Raw genomic sequence first — 20,101 nt, 5'->3', positions numbered from 1 at the left:
CATCAAGAAACAATTTGAAATATTGGAAGAAAAGAAACAAAATATAAAAGAAGAACGAGACTCAATGGAAACCATAAAGCTTGAACTGCTCAATAAGATGGAACATGTAAACAGGCTGTTACATGAGACAAATGACGAAAAAGCCAAGATTAGAAATTGTATCCTTCAGGTTCAAACGGAAAAAGAAAGACTTGAAGACATTTTAAGCAAGATTTTCTTAACACATAATAAAGAAAAAGTCAAGGAAGATGACCTCAGAAGACAAACAAAAGAAGTGGAAATCATGAAAAAGGAATTACAGAGTGAAAGAGCAAAAGTGGAGAGTCTGATGAGGAATCTGAAGAAGAAGCAAGAAGAGCTTGAACGTGCAAAGGAAATCATGAGTGAAGAAAAAGAAGAGATGAAAGAGATGAAGACTGACATTGCCAAAGAACGAGAAGTGTTGTTGAAGGAAAGGAGAAATATGGAAGAAGAGCGGTCTGAGATGGAAATGAGAGGAGACCAAGTCATGGATGAAATGAAATTGCTAGAGATTCTGAAAGTGAAACTTCAACAACTGAAGGAGGATATAAAAGCCAAAATGGAGAGATTACTACAAAATGTTGACAACAGGTCAAGGCTGCAAACAGTGTTGGAAGAAAAACTTCCAACCCAAGACGAACTGAAAGAAAGCATTCGCTGTTTCACTGAAATGTTAGAGAGAGAAAAGGAAGGTGTGAGAAGTATCCTCTCAGAAATGGTCACCAAGAGAGAAAGCACAGAAAATGAATGGAAGCAGCAGTTTGAACTGGACAAACGAGAGCTTGATGAAGTGAAAGAAGATCTGAGACACGACAGAGAAGATCTGGAGAGAGAAAGTGAGGTGCTGAATAAAGAGAAAATGGATTTGAAGGTGTTGATGTCTGACATCAAGAAACAATTTGAAATATTGGAAGAAAAGAAACAAAATATAAAAGAAGAACGAGACTCAATGGAAACCATAAAGCTTGAACTGCTCAATAAGATGGAACATGTAAACAGGCTGTTACATGAGACAAATGACGAAAAAGCCAAGATTAAAAATTGTATCCTTCAGGTTCAAACGGAAAAAGAAAGACTTGAAGACATTTTAAGCAAGATTTTCTTAACACATAATGAAGAAAAAGTCAAGGAAGATGACCTCAGAAGTCAAACAAAAGAAGTGGAAATCATGAAAAAGGAATTACAGAGTGAAAGAGCAAAAGTGGAGAGTCTGATGAGGAATCTGAAGAAGAAGCAAGAAGAGCTTGAACGTGCAAAGGGAATCATGAGTGAAGAAAAAGAAGAGATGAAAGAGATGAAGACTGACATTGCCAAAGAACGAGAAGTGTTGTTGAAGGAAAGGAGAAATATGGAAGAAGAGCGGTCTGAGATGGAAATGAGAGGAGACCAAGTCATGGATGAAATGAAATTGCTAGAGATTCTGAAAGTGAAACTTCAACAACTGAAGGAGGATATAAAAGCCAAAATGGAGAGATTACTACAAAATGTTGACAACAGGTCAAGGCTGCAAACAGTGTTGGAAGAAAAACTTCCAACCCAAGACGAACTGAAAGAAAGCATTCGCTGTTTCACTGAAATGTTAGAGAGAGAAAAGGAAGGTGTGAGAAGTATCCTTTCAGAAATGGTCACCAAGAGAGAAAGCACAGAAAATGAATGGAAGCAGCAGTTTGAACTGGACAAACGAGAGCTTGATGAAGTGAAAGAAGATCTGAGACACGACAGAGAAGATCTGGAGAGAGAAAGTGAGGTGCTGAATAAAGAGAAAATGGATTTGAAGATGTTGATGTCTGACATCAAGAAACAATTTGAAATATTGGAAGAAAAGAAACAAAATATAAAAGAAGAACGAGACTCAATGGAAACCATAAAGCTTGAACTGCTCAATAAGATGGAACATGTAAACAGGCTGTTACATGAGACAAATGACGAAAAAGCCAAGATTAAAAATTGTATCCTTCAGGTTCAAATGGAAAAAGAAAGACTTGAAGACATTTTAAGCAAGATTTTCTTAACACATAATGAAGAAAAAGTCAAGGAAGAGGACCTCAGAAGACAAACAAAAGAAGTGGAAATCATGAAAAAGGAATTACAGAGTGAAAGAGCAAAAGTGGAGAGTCTGATGAGGAATCTGAAGAAGAAGCAAGAAGAGCTCGAACGTGCAAAGGGAATCATGAGTGAAGAAAAAGAAGAGATGAAAGAGATGAAGACTGACATTGCCAAAGAACGAGAAGTGTTGTTGAAGGAAAGGAGAAATATGGAAGAAGAGCGGTCTGAGATGGAAATGAGAGGAGACCAAGTCATGGATGAAATGAAATTGCTAGAGATTCTGAAAGTGAAACTTCAACAACTGAAGGAGGATATAAAAGCCAAAATGGAGAGATTACTACAAAATTTTGACAACAGGTCAAGGCTGCAAACAGTGTTGGAAGAAAAACTTCCAACCCAAGACGAACTGAAAGAAAGCATTCGCTGTTTCACTGAAATGTTAGAGAGAGAAAAGGAAGGTGTGAGAAGTATCCTTTCAGACATGGTCACCAAGAGAGAATGCACAGAAAATGAATGGAAGAAGCAGTTTGAACTGGACAAACGAGAACTTGATAAAGTGAAAGAAGATCTGAAACATGACAGAGAAGATCTGGAGAGAGAAAGTGAGGTGTTGAATAAAGAGAAAATGGATTTGAAGGTGTTGATGTCTGACATCAAGAAACAATTTGAAATATTGGAAGAAAAGAAACAAAATATAAAAGAAGAACGAGACTCAATGGAAACCATAAAGCTTGAACTGCTCAATAAGATGGAACATGTAAACAGGCTGTTACATGAGACAAATGACGAAAAAGCCAAGATTAGAAATTGTATCCTTCAGGTTCAAACGGAAAAAGAAAGACTTGAAGACATTTTAAGCAAGATTTTCTTAACACATAATAAAGAAAAAGTCAAGGAAGATGACCTCAGAAGACAAACAAAAGAAGTGGAAATCATGAAAAAGGAATTACAGAGTGAAAGAGCAAAAGTGGAGAGTCTGATGAGGAATCTGAAGAAGAAGCAAGAAGAGCTTGAACGTGCAAAGGAAATCATGAGTGAAGAAAAAGAAGAGATGAAAGAGATGAAGACTGACATTGCCAAAGAACGAGAAGTGTTGTTGAAGGAAAGGAGAAATATGGAAGAAGAGCGGTCTGAGATGGAAATGAGAGGAGACCAAGTCATGGATGAAATGAAATTGCTAGAGATTCTGAAAGTGAAACTTCAACAACTGAAGGAGGATATAAAAGCCAAAATGGAGAGATTACTACAAAATGTTGACAACAGGTCAAGGCTGCAAACAGTGTTGGAAGAAAAACTTCCAACCCAAGACGAACTGAAAGAAAGCATTCGCTGTTTCACTGAAATGTTAGAGAGAGAAAAGGAAGGTGTGAGAAGTATCCTTTCAGACATGGTCACCAAGAGAGAATGCACAGAAAATGAATGGAAGAAGCAGTTTGAACTGGACAAACGAGAGCTTGATAAAGTGAAAGAAGATCTGAAACATGACAGAGAAGATCTGGAGAGAGAAAGTGAGGTGTTGAATAAAGAGAAAATGGATTTGAAGGTGTTGATGTCTGACATCAAGAAACAATTTGAAATATTGGAAGAAAAGAAACAAAATATAAAAGAAGAACGAGACTCAATGGAAACCATAAAGCTTGAACTGCTCAATAAGATGGAACATGTAAACAGGCTGTTACATGAGACAAATGACGAAAAAGCCAAGATTAGAAATTGTATCCTTCAGGTTCAAATGGAAAAAGAAAGACTTGAAGACATTTTAAGCAAGATTTTCTTAACACATAATGAAGAAAAAGTCAAGGAAGATGGCCTCAGAAGACAAACAAAAGAAGTGGAAATCATGAAAAAGGAATTACAGAGTGAAAGAGCAAAAGTGGAGAGTCTGATGAGGAATCTGAAGAAGAAGCAAGAAGAGCTTGAACGTGCAAAGGGAATCATGAGTGAAGAAAAAGAAGAGATGAAAGAGATGAAGACTGACACTGCCAAAGAACGAGAAGTGTTGTTGAAGGAAAGGAGAAATATGGAAGAAGAGCGGTCTGAGATGGAAATGAGAGGAGACCAAGTCATGGATGAAATGAAATTGCTAGAGATTCTGAAAGTGAAACTTCAACAACTGAAGGAGGATATAAAAGCCAAAATGGAGAGATTACTACAAAATGTTGACAACAGGTCAAGGCTGCAAACAGTGTTGGAAGAAAAACTTCCAACCCAAGACGAACTGAAAGAAAGCATTCGCTGTTTCACTGAAATGTTAGAGAGAGAAAAGGAAGGTGTGAGAAGTATCCTTTCAGAAATGGTCACCAAGAGAGAAAGCACAGAAAATGAATGGAAGCAGCAGTTTGAACTGGACAAACGAGAGCTTGATGAAGTGAAAGAAGATCTGAGACACGACAGAGAAGATCTGGAGAGAGAAAGTGAGGTGCTGAATAAAGAGAAAATGGATTTGAAGATGTTGATGTCTGACATCAAGAAACAATTTGAAATATTGGAAGAAAAGAAACAAAATATAAAAGAAGAACGAGACTCAATGGAAACCATAAAGCTTGAACTGCTCAATAAGATGGAACATGTAAACAGGCTGTTACATGAGACAAATGACGAAAAAGCCAAGATTAAAAATTGTATCCTTCAGGTTCAAACGGAAAAAGAAAGACTTGAAGACATTTTAAGCAAGATTTTCTTAACACATAATGAAGAAAAAGTCAAGGAAGATGACCTCAGAAGTCAAACAAAAGAAGTGGAAATCATGAAAAAGGAATTACAGAGTGAAAGAGCAAAAGTGGAGAGTCTGATGAGGAATCTGAAGAAGAAGCAAGAAGAGCTTGAACGTGCAAAGGAAATCATGAGTGAAGAAAAAGAAGAGATGAAAGAGATGAAGACTGACATTGCCAAAGAACGAGAACTGTTGTTGAAGGAAAGGAGAAATATGGAAGAAGAGCGGTCTGAGATGGAAATGAGAGGAGACCAAGTCATGGATGAAATGAAATTGCTAGAGATTCTGAAAGTGAAACTTCAACAACTGAAGGAGGATATAAAAGCCAAAATGGAGAGATTACTACAAAATGTTGACAACAGGTCAAGGCTGCAAACAGTGTTGGAAGAAAAACTTCCAACCCAAGACGAACTGAAAGAAAGCATTCGCTGTTTCACTGAAATGTTAGAGAGAGAAAAGGAAGGTGTGAGAAGTATCCTTTCAGAAATGGTCACCAAGAGAGAAAGCACAGAAAATGAATGGAAGCAGCAGTTTGAACTGGACAAACGAGAGCTTGATGAAGTGAAAGAAGATCTGAGACACGACAGAGAAGATCTGGAGAGAGAAAGTGAGGTGCTGAATAAAGAGAAAATGGATTTGAAGATGTTGATGTCTGACATCAAGAAACAATTTGAAATATTGGAAGAAAAGAAACAAAATATAAAAGAAGAACGAGACTCAATGGAAACCATAAAGCTTGAACTGCTCAATAAGATGGAACATGTAAACAGGCTGTTACATGAGACAAATGACGAAAAAGCCAAGATTAAAAATTGTATCCTTCAGGTTCAAATGGAAAAAGAAAGACTTGAAGACATTTTAAGCAAGATTTTCTTAACACATAATGAAGAAAAAGTCAAGGAAGAGGACCTCAGAAGACAAACAAAAGAAGTGGAAATCATGAAAAAGGAATTACAGAGTGAAAGAGCAAAAGTGGAGAGTCTGATGAGGAATCTGAAGAAGAAGCAAGAAGAGCTCGAACGTGCAAAGGGAATCATGAGTGAAGAAAAAGAAGAGATGAAAGAGATGAAGACTGACATTGCCAAAGAACGAGAAGTGTTGTTGAAGGAAAGGAGAAATATGGAAGAAGAGCGGTCTGAGATGGAAATGAGAGGAGACCAAGTCATGGATGAAATGAAATTGCTAGAGATTCTGAAAGTGAAACTTCAACAACTGAAGGAGGATATAAAAGCCAAAATGGAGAGATTACTACAAAATTTTGACAACAGGTCAAGGCTGCAAACAGTGTTGGAAGAAAAACTTCCAACCCAAGACGAACTGAAAGAAAGCATTCGCTGTTTCACTGAAATGTTAGAGAGAGAAAAGGAAGGTGTGAGAAGTATCCTTTCAGACATGGTCACCAAGAGAGAATGCACAGAAAATGAATGGAAGAAGCAGTTTGAACTGGACAAACGAGAACTTGATAAAGTGAAAGAAGATCTGAAACATGACAGAGAAGATCTGGAGAGAGAAAGTGAGGTGTTGAATAAAGAGAAAATGGATTTGAAGGTGTTGATGTCTGACATCAAGAAACAATTTGAAATATTGGAAGAAAAGAAACAAAATATAAAAGAAGAACGAGACTCAATGGAAACCATAAAGCTTGAACTGCTCAATAAGATGGAACATGTAAACAGGCTGTTACATGAGACAAATGACGAAAAAGCCAAGATTAGAAATTGTATCCTTCAGGTTCAAACGGAAAAAGAAAGACTTGAAGACATTTTAAGCAAGATTTTCTTAACACATAATAAAGAAAAAGTCAAGGAAGATGACCTCAGAAGACAAACAAAAGAAGTGGAAATCATGAAAAAGGAATTACAGAGTGAAAGAGCAAAAGTGGAGAGTCTGATGAGGAATCTGAAGAAGAAGCAAGAAGAGCTTGAACGTGCAAAGGGAATCATGAGTGAAGAAAAAGAAGAGATGAAAGAGATGAAGACTGACATTGCCAAAGAACGAGAAGTGTTGTTGAAGGAAAGGAGAAATATGGAAGAAGAGCGGTCTGAGATGGAAATGAGAGGAGACCAAGTCATGGATGAAATGAAATTGCTAGAGATTCTGAAAGTGAAACTTCAACAACTGAAGGAGGATATAAAAGCCAAAATGGAGAGATTACTACAAAATGTTGACAACAGGTCAAGGCTGCAAACAGTGTTGGAAGAAAAACTTCCAACCCAAGACGAACTGAAAGAAAGCATTCGCTGTTTCACTGAAATGTTAGAGAGAGAAAAGGAAGGTGTGAGAAGTATCCTTTCAGAAATGGTCACCAAGAGAGAAAGCACAGAAAATGAATGGAAGCAGCAGTTTGAACTGGACAAACGAGAGCTTGATGAAGTGAAAGAAGATCTGAGACACGACAGAGAAGATCTGGAGAGAGAAAGTGAGGTGCTGAATAAAGAGAAAATGGATTTGAAGGTGTTGATGTCTGACATCAAGAAACAATTTGAAATATTGGAAGAAAAGAAACAAAATATAAAAGAAGAACGAGACTCAATGGAAACCATAAAGCTTGAACTGCTCAATAAGATGGAACATGTAAACAGGCTGTTACATGAGACAAATGACGAAAAAGCCAAGATTAAAAATTGTATCCTTCAGGTTCAAACGGAAAAAGAAAGACTTGAAGACATTTTAAGCAAGATTTTCTTAACACATAATGAAGAAAAAGTCAAGGAAGATGACCTCAGAAGACAAACAAAAGAAGTGGAAATCATGAAAAAGGAATTACAGAGTGAAAGAGCAAAAGTGGAGAGTCTGATGAGGAATCTGAAGAAGAAGCAAGAAGAGCTTGAACATGCAAAGGAAATCATGAGTGAAGAAAAAGAAGAGATGAAAGAGATGAAGACTGACATTGCCAAAGAACGAGAAGTGTTGTTGAAGGAAAGGAGAAATATGGAAGAAGAGCGGTCTGAGATGGAAATGAGAGGAGACCAAGTCATGGATGAAATGAAATTGCTAGAGATTCTGAAAGTGAAACTTCAACAACTGAAGGAGGATATAAAAGCCAAAATGGAGAGATTACTACAAAATGTTGACAACAGGTCAAGGCTGCAAACAGTGTTGGAAGAAAAACTTCCAACCCAAGACGAACTGAAAGAAAGCATTCGCTGTTTCACTGAAATGTTAGAGAGAGAAAAGGAAGGTGTGGGAAGTATCCTTTCAGAAATGGTCACCAAGAGAGAAAGCACAGAAAATGAATGGAAGCAGCAGTTTGAACTGGACAAACGAGAGCTTGATGAAGTGAAAGAAGATCTGAGACACGACAGAGAAGATCTGGAGAGAGAAAGTGAGGTGCTGAATAAAGAGAAAATGGATTTGAAGGTGTTGATGTCTGACATCAAGAAACAATTTGAAATATTGGAAGAAAAGAAACAAAATATAAAAGAAGAACGAGACTCAATGGAAACCATAAAGCTTGAACTGCTCAATAAGATGGAACATGTAAACAGGCTGTTACATGAGACAAATGACGAAAAAGCCAAGATTAAAAATTGTATCCTTCAGGTTCAAACGGAAAAAGAAAGACTTGAAGACATTTTAAGCAAGATTTTCTTAACACATAATGAAGAAAAAGTCAAGGAAGATGACCTCAGAAGTCAAACAAAAGAAGTGGAAATCATGAAAAAGGAATTACAGAGTGAAAGAGCAAAAGTGGAGAGTCTGATGAGGAATCTGAAGAAGAAGCAAGAAGAGCTTGAACGTGCAAAGGAAATCATGAGTGAAGAAAAAGAAGAGATGAAAGAGATGAAGACTGACATTGCCAAAGAACGAGAAGTGTTGTTGAAGGAAAGGAGAAATATGGAAGAAGAGCGGTCTGAGATGGAAATGAGAGGAGACCAAGTCATGGATGAAATGAAATTGCTAGAGATTCTGAAAGTGAAACTTCAACAACTGAAGGAGGATATAAAAGCCAAAATGGAGAGATTACTACAAAATGTTGACAACAGGTCAAGGCTGCAAACAGTGTTGGAAGAAAAACTTCCAACCCAAGACGAACTGAAAGAAAGCATTCGCTGTTTCACTGAAATGTTAGAGAGAGAAAAGGAAGGTGTGAGAAGTATCCTTTCAGAAATGGTCACCAAGAGAGAAAGCACAGAAAATGAATGGAAGCAGCAGTTTGAACTGGACAAACGAGAGCTTGATGAAGTGAAAGAAGATCTGAGACACGACAGAGAAGATCTGGAGAGAGAAAGTGAGGTGCTGAATAAAGAGAAAATGGATTTGAAGGTGTTGATGTCTGACATCAAGAAACAATTTGAAATATTGGAAGAAAAGAAACAAAATATAAAAGAAGAACGAGACTCAATGGAAACCATAAAGCTTGAACTGCTCAATAAGATGGAACATGTAAACAGGCTGTTACATGAGACAAATGACGAAAAAGCCAAGATTAGAAATTGTATCCTTCAGGTTCAAACGGAAAAAGAAAGACTTGAAGACATTTTAAGCAAGATTTTCTTAACACATAATAAAGAAAAAGTCAAGGAAGATGACCTCAGAAGACAAACAAAAGAAGTGGAAATCATGAAAAAGGAATTACAGAGTGAAAGAGCAAAAGTGGAGAGTCTGATGAGGAATCTGAAGAAGAAGCAAGAAGAGCTTGAACGTGCAAAGGAAATCATGAGTGAAGAAAAAGAAGAGATGAAAGAGATGAAGACTGACATTGCCAAAGAACGAGAAGTGTTGTTGAAGGAAAGGAGAAATATGGAAGAAGAGCGGTCTGAGATGGAAATGAGAGGAGACCAAGTCATGGATGAAATGAAATTGCTAGAGATTCTGAAAGTGAAACTTCAACAACTGAAGGAGGATATAAAAGCCAAAATGGAGAGATTACTACAAAATGTTGACAACAGGTCAAGGCTGCAAACAGTGTTGGAAGAAAAACTTCCAACCCAAGACGAACTGAAAGAAAGCATTCGCTGTTTCACTGAAATGTTAGAGAGAGAAAAGGAAGGTGTGAGAAGTATCCTCTCAGAAATGGTCACCAAGAGAGAAAGCACAGAAAATGAATGGAAGCAGCAGTTTGAACTGGACAAACGAGAGCTTGATGAAGTGAAAGAAGATCTGAGACACGACAGAGAAGATCTGGAGAGAGAAAGTGAGGTGCTGAATAAAGAGAAAATGGATTTGAAGGTGTTGATGTCTGACATCAAGAAACAATTTGAAATATTGGAAGAAAAGAAACAAAATATAAAAGAAGAACGAGACTCAATGGAAACCATAAAGCTTGAACTGCTCAATAAGATGGAACATGTAAACAGGCTGTTACATGAGACAAATGACGAAAAAGCCAAGATTAAAAATTGTATCCTTCAGGTTCAAACGGAAAAAGAAAGACTTGAAGACATTTTAAGCAAGATTTTCTTAACACATAATGAAGAAAAAGTCAAGGAAGATGACCTCAGAAGTCAAACAAAAGAAGTGGAAATCATGAAAAAGGAATTACAGAGTGAAAGAGCAAAAGTGGAGAGTCTGATGAGGAATCTGAAGAAGAAGCAAGAAGAGCTTGAACGTGCAAAGGGAATCATGAGTGAAGAAAAAGAAGAGATGAAAGAGATGAAGACTGACATTGCCAAAGAACGAGAAGTGTTGTTGAAGGAAAGGAGAAATATGGAAGAAGAGCGGTCTGAGATGGAAATGAGAGGAGACCAAGTCATGGATGAAATGAAATTGCTAGAGATTCTGAAAGTGAAACTTCAACAACTGAAGGAGGATATAAAAGCCAAAATGGAGAGATTACTACAAAATGTTGACAACAGGTCAAGGCTGCAAACAGTGTTGGAAGAAAAACTTCCAACCCAAGACGAACTGAAAGAAAGCATTCGCTGTTTCACTGAAATGTTAGAGAGAGAAAAGGAAGGTGTGAGAAGTATCCTTTCAGAAATGGTCACCAAGAGAGAAAGCACAGAAAATGAATGGAAGCAGCAGTTTGAACTGGACAAACGAGAGCTTGATGAAGTGAAAGAAGATCTGAGACACGACAGAGAAGATCTGGAGAGAGAAAGTGAGGTGCTGAATAAAGAGAAAATGGATTTGAAGATGTTGATGTCTGACATCAAGAAACAATTTGAAATATTGGAAGAAAAGAAACAAAATATAAAAGAAGAACGAGACTCAATGGAAACCATAAAGCTTGAACTGCTCAATAAGATGGAACATGTAAACAGGCTGTTACATGAGACAAATGACGAAAAAGCCAAGATTAAAAATTGTATCCTTCAGGTTCAAATGGAAAAAGAAAGACTTGAAGACATTTTAAGCAAGATTTTCTTAACACATAATGAAGAAAAAGTCAAGGAAGAGGACCTCAGAAGACAAACAAAAGAAGTGGAAATCATGAAAAAGGAATTACAGAGTGAAAGAGCAAAAGTGGAGAGTCTGATGAGGAATCTGAAGAAGAAGCAAGAAGAGCTCGAACGTGCAAAGGGAATCATGAGTGAAGAAAAAGAAGAGATGAAAGAGATGAAGACTGACATTGCCAAAGAACGAGAAGTGTTGTTGAAGGAAAGGAGAAATATGGAAGAAGAGCGGTCTGAGATGGAAATGAGAGGAGACCAAGTCATGGATGAAATGAAATTGCTAGAGATTCTGAAAGTGAAACTTCAACAACTGAAGGAGGATATAAAAGCCAAAATGGAGAGATTACTACAAAATTTTGACAACAGGTCAAGGCTGCAAACAGTGTTGGAAGAAAAACTTCCAACCCAAGACGAACTGAAAGAAAGCATTCGCTGTTTCACTGAAATGTTAGAGAGAGAAAAGGAAGGTGTGAGAAGTATCCTTTCAGACATGGTCACCAAGAGAGAATGCACAGAAAATGAATGGAAGAAGCAGTTTGAACTGGACAAACGAGAACTTGATAAAGTGAAAGAAGATCTGAAACATGACAGAGAAGATCTGGAGAGAGAAAGTGAGGTGTTGAATAAAGAGAAAATGGATTTGAAGGTGTTGATGTCTGACATCAAGAAACAATTTGAAATATTGGAAGAAAAGAAACAAAATATAAAAGAAGAACGAGACTCAATGGAAACCATAAAGCTTGAACTGCTCAATAAGATGGAACATGTAAACAGGCTGTTACATGAGACAAATGACGAAAAAGCCAAGATTAGAAATTGTATCCTTCAGGTTCAAACGGAAAAAGAAAGACTTGAAGACATTTTAAGCAAGATTTTCTTAACACATAATAAAGAAAAAGTCAAGGAAGATGACCTCAGAAGACAAACAAAAGAAGTGGAAATCATGAAAAAGGAATTACAGAGTGAAAGAGCAAAAGTGGAGAGTCTGATGAGGAATCTGAAGAAGAAGCAAGAAGAGCTTGAACGTGCAAAGGAAATCATGAGTGAAGAAAAAGAAGAGATGAAAGAGATGAAGACTGACATTGCCAAAGAACGAGAAGTGTTGTTGAAGGAAAGGAGAAATATGGAAGAAGAGCGGTCTGAGATGGAAATGAGAGGAGACCAAGTCATGGATGAAATGAAATTGCTAGAGATTCTGAAAGTGAAACTTCAACAACTGAAGGAGGATATAAAAGCCAAAATGGAGAGATTACTACAAAATGTTGACAACAGGTCAAGGCTGCAAACAGTGTTGGAAGAAAAACTTCCAACCCAAGACGAACTGAAAGAAAGCATTCGCTGTTTCACTGAAATGTTAGAGAGAGAAAAGGAAGGTGTGAGAAGTATCCTTTCAGACATGGTCACCAAGAGAGAATGCACAGAAAATGAATGGAAGAAGCAGTTTGAACTGGACAAACGAGAGCTTGATAAAGTGAAAGAAGATCTGAAACATGACAGAGAAGATCTGGAGAGAGAAAGTGAGGTGTTGAATAAAGAGAAAATGGATTTGAAGGTGTTGATGTCTGACATCAAGAAACAATTTGAAATATTGGAAGAAAAGAAACAAAATATAAAAGAAGAACGAGACTCAATGGAAACCATAAAGCTTGAACTGCTCAATAAGATGGAACATGTAAACAGGCTGTTACATGAGACAAATGACGAAAAAGCCAAGATTAGAAATTGTATCCTTCAGGTTCAAATGGAAAAAGAAAGACTTGAAGACATTTTAAGCAAGATTTTCTTAACACATAATGAAGAAAAAGTCAAGGAAGATGGCCTCAGAAGACAAACAAAAGAAGTGGAAATCATGAAAAAGGAATTACAGAGTGAAAGAGCAAAAGTGGAGAGTCTGATGAGGAATCTGAAGAAGAAGCAAGAAGAGCTTGAACGTGCAAAGGGAATCATGAGTGAAGAAAAAGAAGAGATGAAAGAGATGAAGACTGACACTGCCAAAGAACGAGAAGTGTTGTTGAAGGAAAGGAGAAATATGGAAGAAGAGCGGTCTGAGATGGAAATGAGAGGAGACCAAGTCATGGATGAAATGAAATTGCTAGAGATTCTGAAAGTGAAACTTCAACAACTGAAGGAGGATATAAAAGCCAAAATGGAGAGATTACTACAAAATGTTGACAACAGGTCAAGGCTGCAAACAGTGTTGGAAGAAAAACTTCCAACCCAAGACGAACTGAAAGAAAGCATTCGCTGTTTCACTGAAATGTTAGAGAGAGAAAAGGAAGGTGTGAGAAGTATCCTTTCAGAAATGGTCACCAAGAGAGAAAGCACAGAAAATGAATGGAAGCAGCAGTTTGAACTGGACAAACGAGAGCTTGATGAAGTGAAAGAAGATCTGAGACACGACAGAGAAGATCTGGAGAGAGAAAGTGAGGTGCTGAATAAAGAGAAAATGGATTTGAAGATGTTGATGTCTGACATCAAGAAACAATTTGAAATATTGGAAGAAAAGAAACAAAATATAAAAGAAGAACGAGACTCAATGGAAACCATAAAGCTTGAACTGCTCAATAAGATGGAACATGTAAACAGGCTGTTACATGAGACAAATGACGAAAAAGCCAAGATTAAAAATTGTATCCTTCAGGTTCAAATGGAAAAAGAAAGACTTGAAGACATTTTAAGCAAGATTTTCTTAACACATAATGAAGAAAAAGTCAAGGAAGATGACCTCAGAAGACAAACAAAAGAAGTGGAAATCATGAAAAAGGAATTACAGAGTGAAAGAGCAAAAGTGGAGAGTCTGATGAGGAATCTGAAGAAGAAGCAAGAAGAGCTTGAACGTGCAAAGGAAATGATGAGTGAAGAAAAAGAAGAGATGAAAGAGATGAAGACTGACATTGCCAAAGAACGAGAACTGTTGTTGAAGGAAAGGAGAAATATGGAAGAAGAGCGGTCTGAGATGGAAATGAGAGGAGACCAAGTCATGGATGAAATGAAATTGCTAGAGATTCTGAAAGTGAAACTTCAACAACTGAAGGAGGATATAAAAGCCAAAATGGAGAGATTACTACAAAATGTTGACAACAGGTCAAGGCTGCAAACAGTGTTGGAAGAAAAACTTCCAACCCAAGACGAACTGAAAGAAAGCATTCGCTGTTTCACTGAAATGTTAGAGAGAGAAAAGGAAGGTGTGAGAAGTATCCTTTCAGACATGGTCACCAAGAGAGAATGCACAGAAAATGAATGGAAGAAGCAGTTTGAACTGGACAAACGAGAACTTGATAAAGTGAAAGAAGATCTGAAACATGACAGAGAAGATCTGGAGAGAGAAAGTGAGGTGTTGAATAAAGAGAAAATGGATTTGAAGGTGTTGATGTCTGACATCAAGAAACAATTTGAAATATTGGAAGAAAAGAAACAAAATATAAAAGAAGAACGAGACTCAATGGAAACCATAAAGCTTGAACTGCTCAATAAGATGGAACATGTAAACAGGCTGTTACATGAGACAAATGACGAAAAAGCCAAGATTAGAAATTGTATCCTTCAGGTTCAAATGGAAAAAGAAAGACTTGAAGACATTTTAAGCAAGATTTTCTTAACACATAATGAAGAAAAAGTCAAGGAAGATGGCCTCAGAAGACAAACAAAAGAAGTGGAAATCATGAAAAAGGAATTACAGAGTGAAAGAGCAAAAGTGGAGAGTCTGATGAGGAATCTGAAGAAGAAGCAAGAAGAGCTTGAACGTGCAAAGGGAATCATGAGTGAAGAAAAAGAAGAGATGAAAGAGATGAAGACTGACACTGCCAAAGAACGAGAAGTGTTGTTGAAGGAAAGGAGAAATATGGAAGAAGAGCGGTCTGAGATGGAAATGAGAGGAGACCAAGTCATGGATGAAATGAAATTGCTAGAGATTCTGAAAGTGAAACTTCAGCAACTGAAGGAGGATATAAAAGCCAAAATGGAGAGATTACTACAAAATGTTGACAACAGGTCAAGGCTGCAAACAGTGTTGGAAGAAAAACTTCCAACCCAAGACGAACTGAAAGAAAGCATTCGCTGTTTCACTGAAATGTTAGAGAGAGAAAAGGAAGGTGTGAGAAGTATCCTTTCAGAAATGGTCACCAAGAGAGAATGCACAGAAAATGAATGGAAGCAGCAGTTTGAACTGGACAAACGAGAGCTTGATAAAGTGAAAGAAGATCTGAGACACGACAGAGAAGATCTGGAGAGAGAAAGTGAGGTTCTGAATAAAGAGAAAATGGATTTGAAGGTGTTGATGTCTGACATCAAGAAACAATTTGAAATATTGGAAGAAAAGAAACAAAATATAAAAGAAGAACGAGACTCAATGGAAACCATAAAGCTTGAACTGCTCGATAAGATGGAACATGTAAACAGGCTGTTACATGAGACAAATGACGAAAAAGCCAAGATTAAAAATTGTATCCTTCAGGTTCAAACGGAAAAAGAAAGACTTGAAGACATTTTAAGCAAGATTTTCTTAACACATAATGAAGAAAAAGTCAAGGAAGATGACCTCAGAAGTCAAACAAAAGAAGTGGAAATCATGAAAAAGGAATTACAGAGTGAAAGAGCAAAAGTGGAGAGTCTGATGAGGAATCTGAAGAAGAAGCAAGAAGAGCTTGAACGTGCAAAGGGAATCATGAGTGAAGAAAAAGAAGAGATGAAAGAGATGAAGACTGACATTGCCAAAGAACGAGAAGTGTTGTTGAAGGAAAGGAGAAATATGGAAGAAGAGCGGTCTGAGATGGAAATGAGAGGAGACCAAGTCATGGATGAAATGAAATTGCTAGAGATTCTGAAAGTGAAACTTCAACAACTGAAGGAGGATATAAAAGCCAAAATGGAGAGATTACTACAAAATGTTGACAACAGGTCAAGGCTGCAAACAGTGTTGGAAATTAAACTTCCAACCCAAGACGAACTGAAAGAAAGCATTCGCTGTTTCACTGAAATGTTAGAGAGAGAAAAGGAAGGTGTGAGAAGTATCCTTTCAGACATGGTCACCAAGAGAGAATGCACAGAAAATGAATGGAAGAAGCAGTTTGAACTGGACAAACGAGAACTTGATAAAGTGAAAGAAGATCTGAGACACGACAGAGAAGATCTGGAGAGAGAAAGTGAGGTGTTGAATAAAGAGAAAATGGATTTGAAGGTGTTGATGTCTGACATCAAGAAACAATTTGAAATATTGGAAGAAAAGAAACAAAATATAAAAGAAGAACGAGACTCAATGGAAACCATAAAGCTTGAACTGCTCGATAAGATGGAACATGTAAACAGGCTGTTACATGAGACAAATGACGAAAAAGCCAAGATTAAAAATTGTATCCTTCAGGTTCAAACGGAAAAAGAAAGACTTGAAGACATTTTAAGCAAGATTTTCTTAACACATAATGAAGAAAAAGTCAAGGAAGATGACCTCAGAAGTCAAACAAAAGAAGTGGAAATCATGAAAAAGGAATTACAGAGTGAAAGAGCAAAAGTGGAGAGTCTGATGAGGAATCTGAAGAAGAAGCAAGAAGAGCTTGAACGTGCAAAGGGAATCATGAGTGAAGAAAAAGAAGAGATGAAAGAGATGAAGACTGACATTGCCAAAGAACGAGAACTGTTGTTGAAGGAAAGGAGAAATATGGAAGAAGAGCGGTCTGAGATGGAAATGAGAGGAGACCAAGTCATGGATGAAATGAAATTGCTAGAGATTCTGAAAGTGAAACTTCAACAACTGAAGGAGGATATAAAAGCCAAAATGGAGAGATTACTACAAAATGTTGACAACAGGTCAAGGCTGCAAACAGTGTTGGAAGAAAAACTTCCAACCCAATACGAACTGAAAGAAAGCATTCGCTGTTTCACTGAAATGTTAGAGAGAGAAAAGGAAGGTGTGAGAAGTATCCTTTCAGAAATGGTCACCAAGAGAGAAAGCACAGAAAATGAATGGAAGCAGCAGTTTGAACTGGACAAACGAGAGCTTGATAAAGTGAAAGAAGATCTGAGACACGACAGAGAAGATCTGGAGAGAGAAAGTGAGGTGCTGAATAAAGAGAAAATGGATTTGAAGGTGTTGATGTCTGACATCAAGAAACAATTTGAAATATTGGAAGAAAAGAAACAAAATATAAAAGAAGAACGAGACTCAATGGAAACCATAAAGCTTGAACTGCTCAATAAGATGGAACATGTAAACAGGCTGTTACATGAGACAAATGACGAAAAAGCCAAGATTAAAAATTGTATCCTTCAGGTTCAAACGGAAAAAGAAAGACTTGAAGACATTTTAAGCAAGATTTTCTTAACACATAATGAAGAAAAAGTCAAGGAAGATGACCTCAGAAGACAAACAAAAGAAGTGGAAATCATGAAAAAGGAATTACAGAGTGAAAGAGCAAAAGTGGAGAGTCTGATGAGGAATCTGAAGAAGAAGCAAGAAGAGCTTGAACGTGCAAAGGAAATCATGAGTGAAGAAAAAGAAGAGATGAAAGAGATGAAGACTGACATTGCCAAAGAACGAGAAGTGTTGTTGAAGGAAAGGAGAAATATGGAAGAAGAGCGGTCTGAGATGGAAATGAGAGGAGACCAAGTCATGGATGAAATGAAATTGCTAGAGATTCTGAAAGTGAAACTTCAACAACTGAAGGAGGATATAAAAGCCAAAATGGAGAGATTACTACAAAATGTTGACAACAGGTCAAGGCTGCAAACAGTGTTGGAAGAAAAACTTCCAACCCAAGACGAACTGAAAGAAAGCATTCGCTGTTTCACTGAAATGTTAGAGAGAGAAAAGGAAGGTGTGAGAAGTATCCTTTCAGACATGGTCACCAAGAGAGAATGCACAGAAAATGAATGGAAGAAGCAGTTTGAACTGGACAAACGAGAACTTGATAAAGTGAAAGAAGATCTGAAACATGACAGAGAAGATCTGGAGAGAGAAAGTGAGGTGTTGAATAAAGAGAAAATGGATTTGAAGGTGTTGATGTCTGACATCAAGAAACAATTTGAAATATTGGAAGAAAAGAAACAAAATATAAAAGAAGAACGAGACTCAATGGAAACCATAAAGCTTGAACTGCTCAATAAGATGGAACATGTAAACAGGCTGTTACATGAGACAAATGACGAAAAAGCCAAGATTAGAAATTGTATCCTTCAGGTTCAAATGGAAAAAGAAAGACTTGAAGACATTTTAAGCAAGATTTTCTTAACACATAATGAAGAAAAAGTCAAGGAAGATGACCTCAGAAGACAAACAAAAGAAGTGGAAATCATGAAAAAGGAATTACAGAGTGAAAAAGCAAAAGTGGAGAGTCTGATGAGGAATCTGAAGAAGAAGCAAGAAGAGCTTGAACGTGCAAAGGGAATCATGAGTGAAGAAAAAGAAGAGATGAAAGAGATGAAGACTGACATTGCCAAAGAACGAGAAGTGTTGTTGAAGGAAAGGAGAAATATGGAAGAAGAGCGGTCTGAGATGGAAATGAGAGGAGACCAAGTCATGGATGAAATGAAATTGCTAGAGATTCTGAAAGTGAAACTTCAACAACTGAAGGAGGATATAAAAGCCAAAATGGAGAGATTACTACAAAATGTTGACAACAGGTCAAGGCTGCAAACAGTGTTGGAAGAAAAACTTCCAACCCAAGACGAACTGAAAGAAAGCATTCGCTGTTTCACTGAAATGTTAGAGAGAGAAAAGGAAGGTGTGAGAAGTATCCTTTCAGAAATGGTCACCAAGAGAGAATGCACAGAAAATGAATGGAAGCAGCAGTTTGAACTGGACAAACGAGAGCTTGATAAAGTGAAAGAAGATCTGAGACACGACAGAGAAGATCTGGAGAGAGAAAGTGAGGTTCTGAATAAAGAGAAAATGGATTTGAAGGTGTTGATGTCTGACATCAAGAAACAATTTGAAATATTGGAAGAAAAGAAACAAAATATAAAAGAAGAACGAGACTCAATGGAAACCATAAAGCTTGAACTGCTCAATAAGATGGAACATGTAAACAGGCTGTTACATGAGACAAATGACGAAAAAGCCAAGATTAGAAATTGTATCCTTCAGGTTCAAATGGAAAAAGAAAGACTTGAAGACATTTTAAGCAAGATTTTCTTAACACATAATGAAGAAAAAGTCAAGGAAGATGGCCTCAGAAGACAAACAAAAGAAGTGGAAATCATGAAAAAGGAATTACAGAGTGAAAGAGCAAAAGTGGAGAGTCTGATGAGGAATCTGAAGAAGAAGCAAGAAGAGCTTGAACGTGCAAAGGGAATCATGAGTGAAGAAAAAGAAGAGATGAAAGAGATGAAGACTGACATTGCCAAAGAACGAGAAGTGTTGTTGAAGGAAAGGAGAAATATGGAAGAAGAGCGGTCTGAGATGGAAATGAGAGGAGACCAAGTCATGGATGAAATGAAATTGCTAGAGATTCTGAAAGTGAAACTTCAACAACTGAAGGAGGATATAAAAGCCAAAATGGAGAGATTACTACAAAATGTTGACAACAGGTCAAGGCTGCAAACAGTGTTGGAAGAAAAACTTCCAACCCAAGACGAACTGAAAGAAAGCATTCGCTGTTTCACTGAAATGTTAGAGAGAGAAAAGGAAGGTGTGAGAAGTATCCTTTCAGAAATGGTCACCAAGAGAGAATGCACAGAAAATGAATGGAAGCAGCAGTTTGAACTGGACAAACGAGAGCTTGATAAAGTGAAAGAAGATCTGAGACACGACAGAGAAGATCTGGAGAGAGAAAGTGAGGTTCTGAATAAAGAGAAAATGGATTTGAAGGTGTTGATGTCTGACATCAAGAAACAATTTGAAATATTGGAAGAAAAGAAACAAAATATAAAAGAAGAACGAGACTCAATGGAAACCATAAAGCTTGAACTGCTCAATAAGATGGAACATGTAAACAGGCTGTTACATGAGACAAATGACGAAAAAGCCAAGATTAGAAATTGTATCCTTCAG

At 37.2% G+C, this 20,101-nt stretch overlaps 3 protein-coding genes across 3 annotated transcripts in view; all 3 read left to right on the top strand.

Annotated features, from left to right (window-relative positions):
- LOC101483962 (uncharacterized) overlaps positions 1 to 13,990 on the top strand; it is a gene marked incomplete at its 3' end in the record, with an annotated part of 40,978 nt that extends 26,988 nt beyond the window's left edge. Inside the window, exon 4 of the mRNA XM_076888821.1 lies at positions 1 to 13,990. This exon is cut by the window's left edge and continues 9,181 nt beyond it. Within this exon, the coding sequence (XP_076744936.1) occupies positions 1 to 13,990 (13,990 nt within the window).
- LOC143420714 (uncharacterized) lies at positions 13,991 to 16,081 on the top strand (the record flags this gene model as incomplete). Its single annotated transcript, XM_076888820.1, has 1 exon — positions 13,991 to 16,081. A coding segment is annotated over exon 1 (2,091 nt), but the record flags the coding sequence as incomplete, so codon positions are not given.
- Positions 16,048 to 20,101, top strand: part of LOC112435422 (uncharacterized) — an 11,431-nt gene continuing 7,377 nt past the window's right edge. The window contains exon 1 of the mRNA XM_076888940.1: positions 16,048 to 20,101. Coding sequence (XP_076745055.1) covers positions 16,094 to 20,101 — 4,008 coding nt within the window. The 5' untranslated portion in view covers positions 16,048 to 16,093.

The sequence above is a fragment of the Maylandia zebra genome, linkage group LG10 (assembly GCF_041146795.1).
Source record: "Maylandia zebra isolate NMK-2024a linkage group LG10, Mzebra_GT3a, whole genome shotgun sequence".
Taxonomy (NCBI): Eukaryota; Metazoa; Chordata; class Actinopteri; order Cichliformes; family Cichlidae; genus Maylandia; species Maylandia zebra.
Note: the sequence above shows the minus strand (reverse complement) of the source record. Positions and strands in the feature narration are given on the sequence as shown.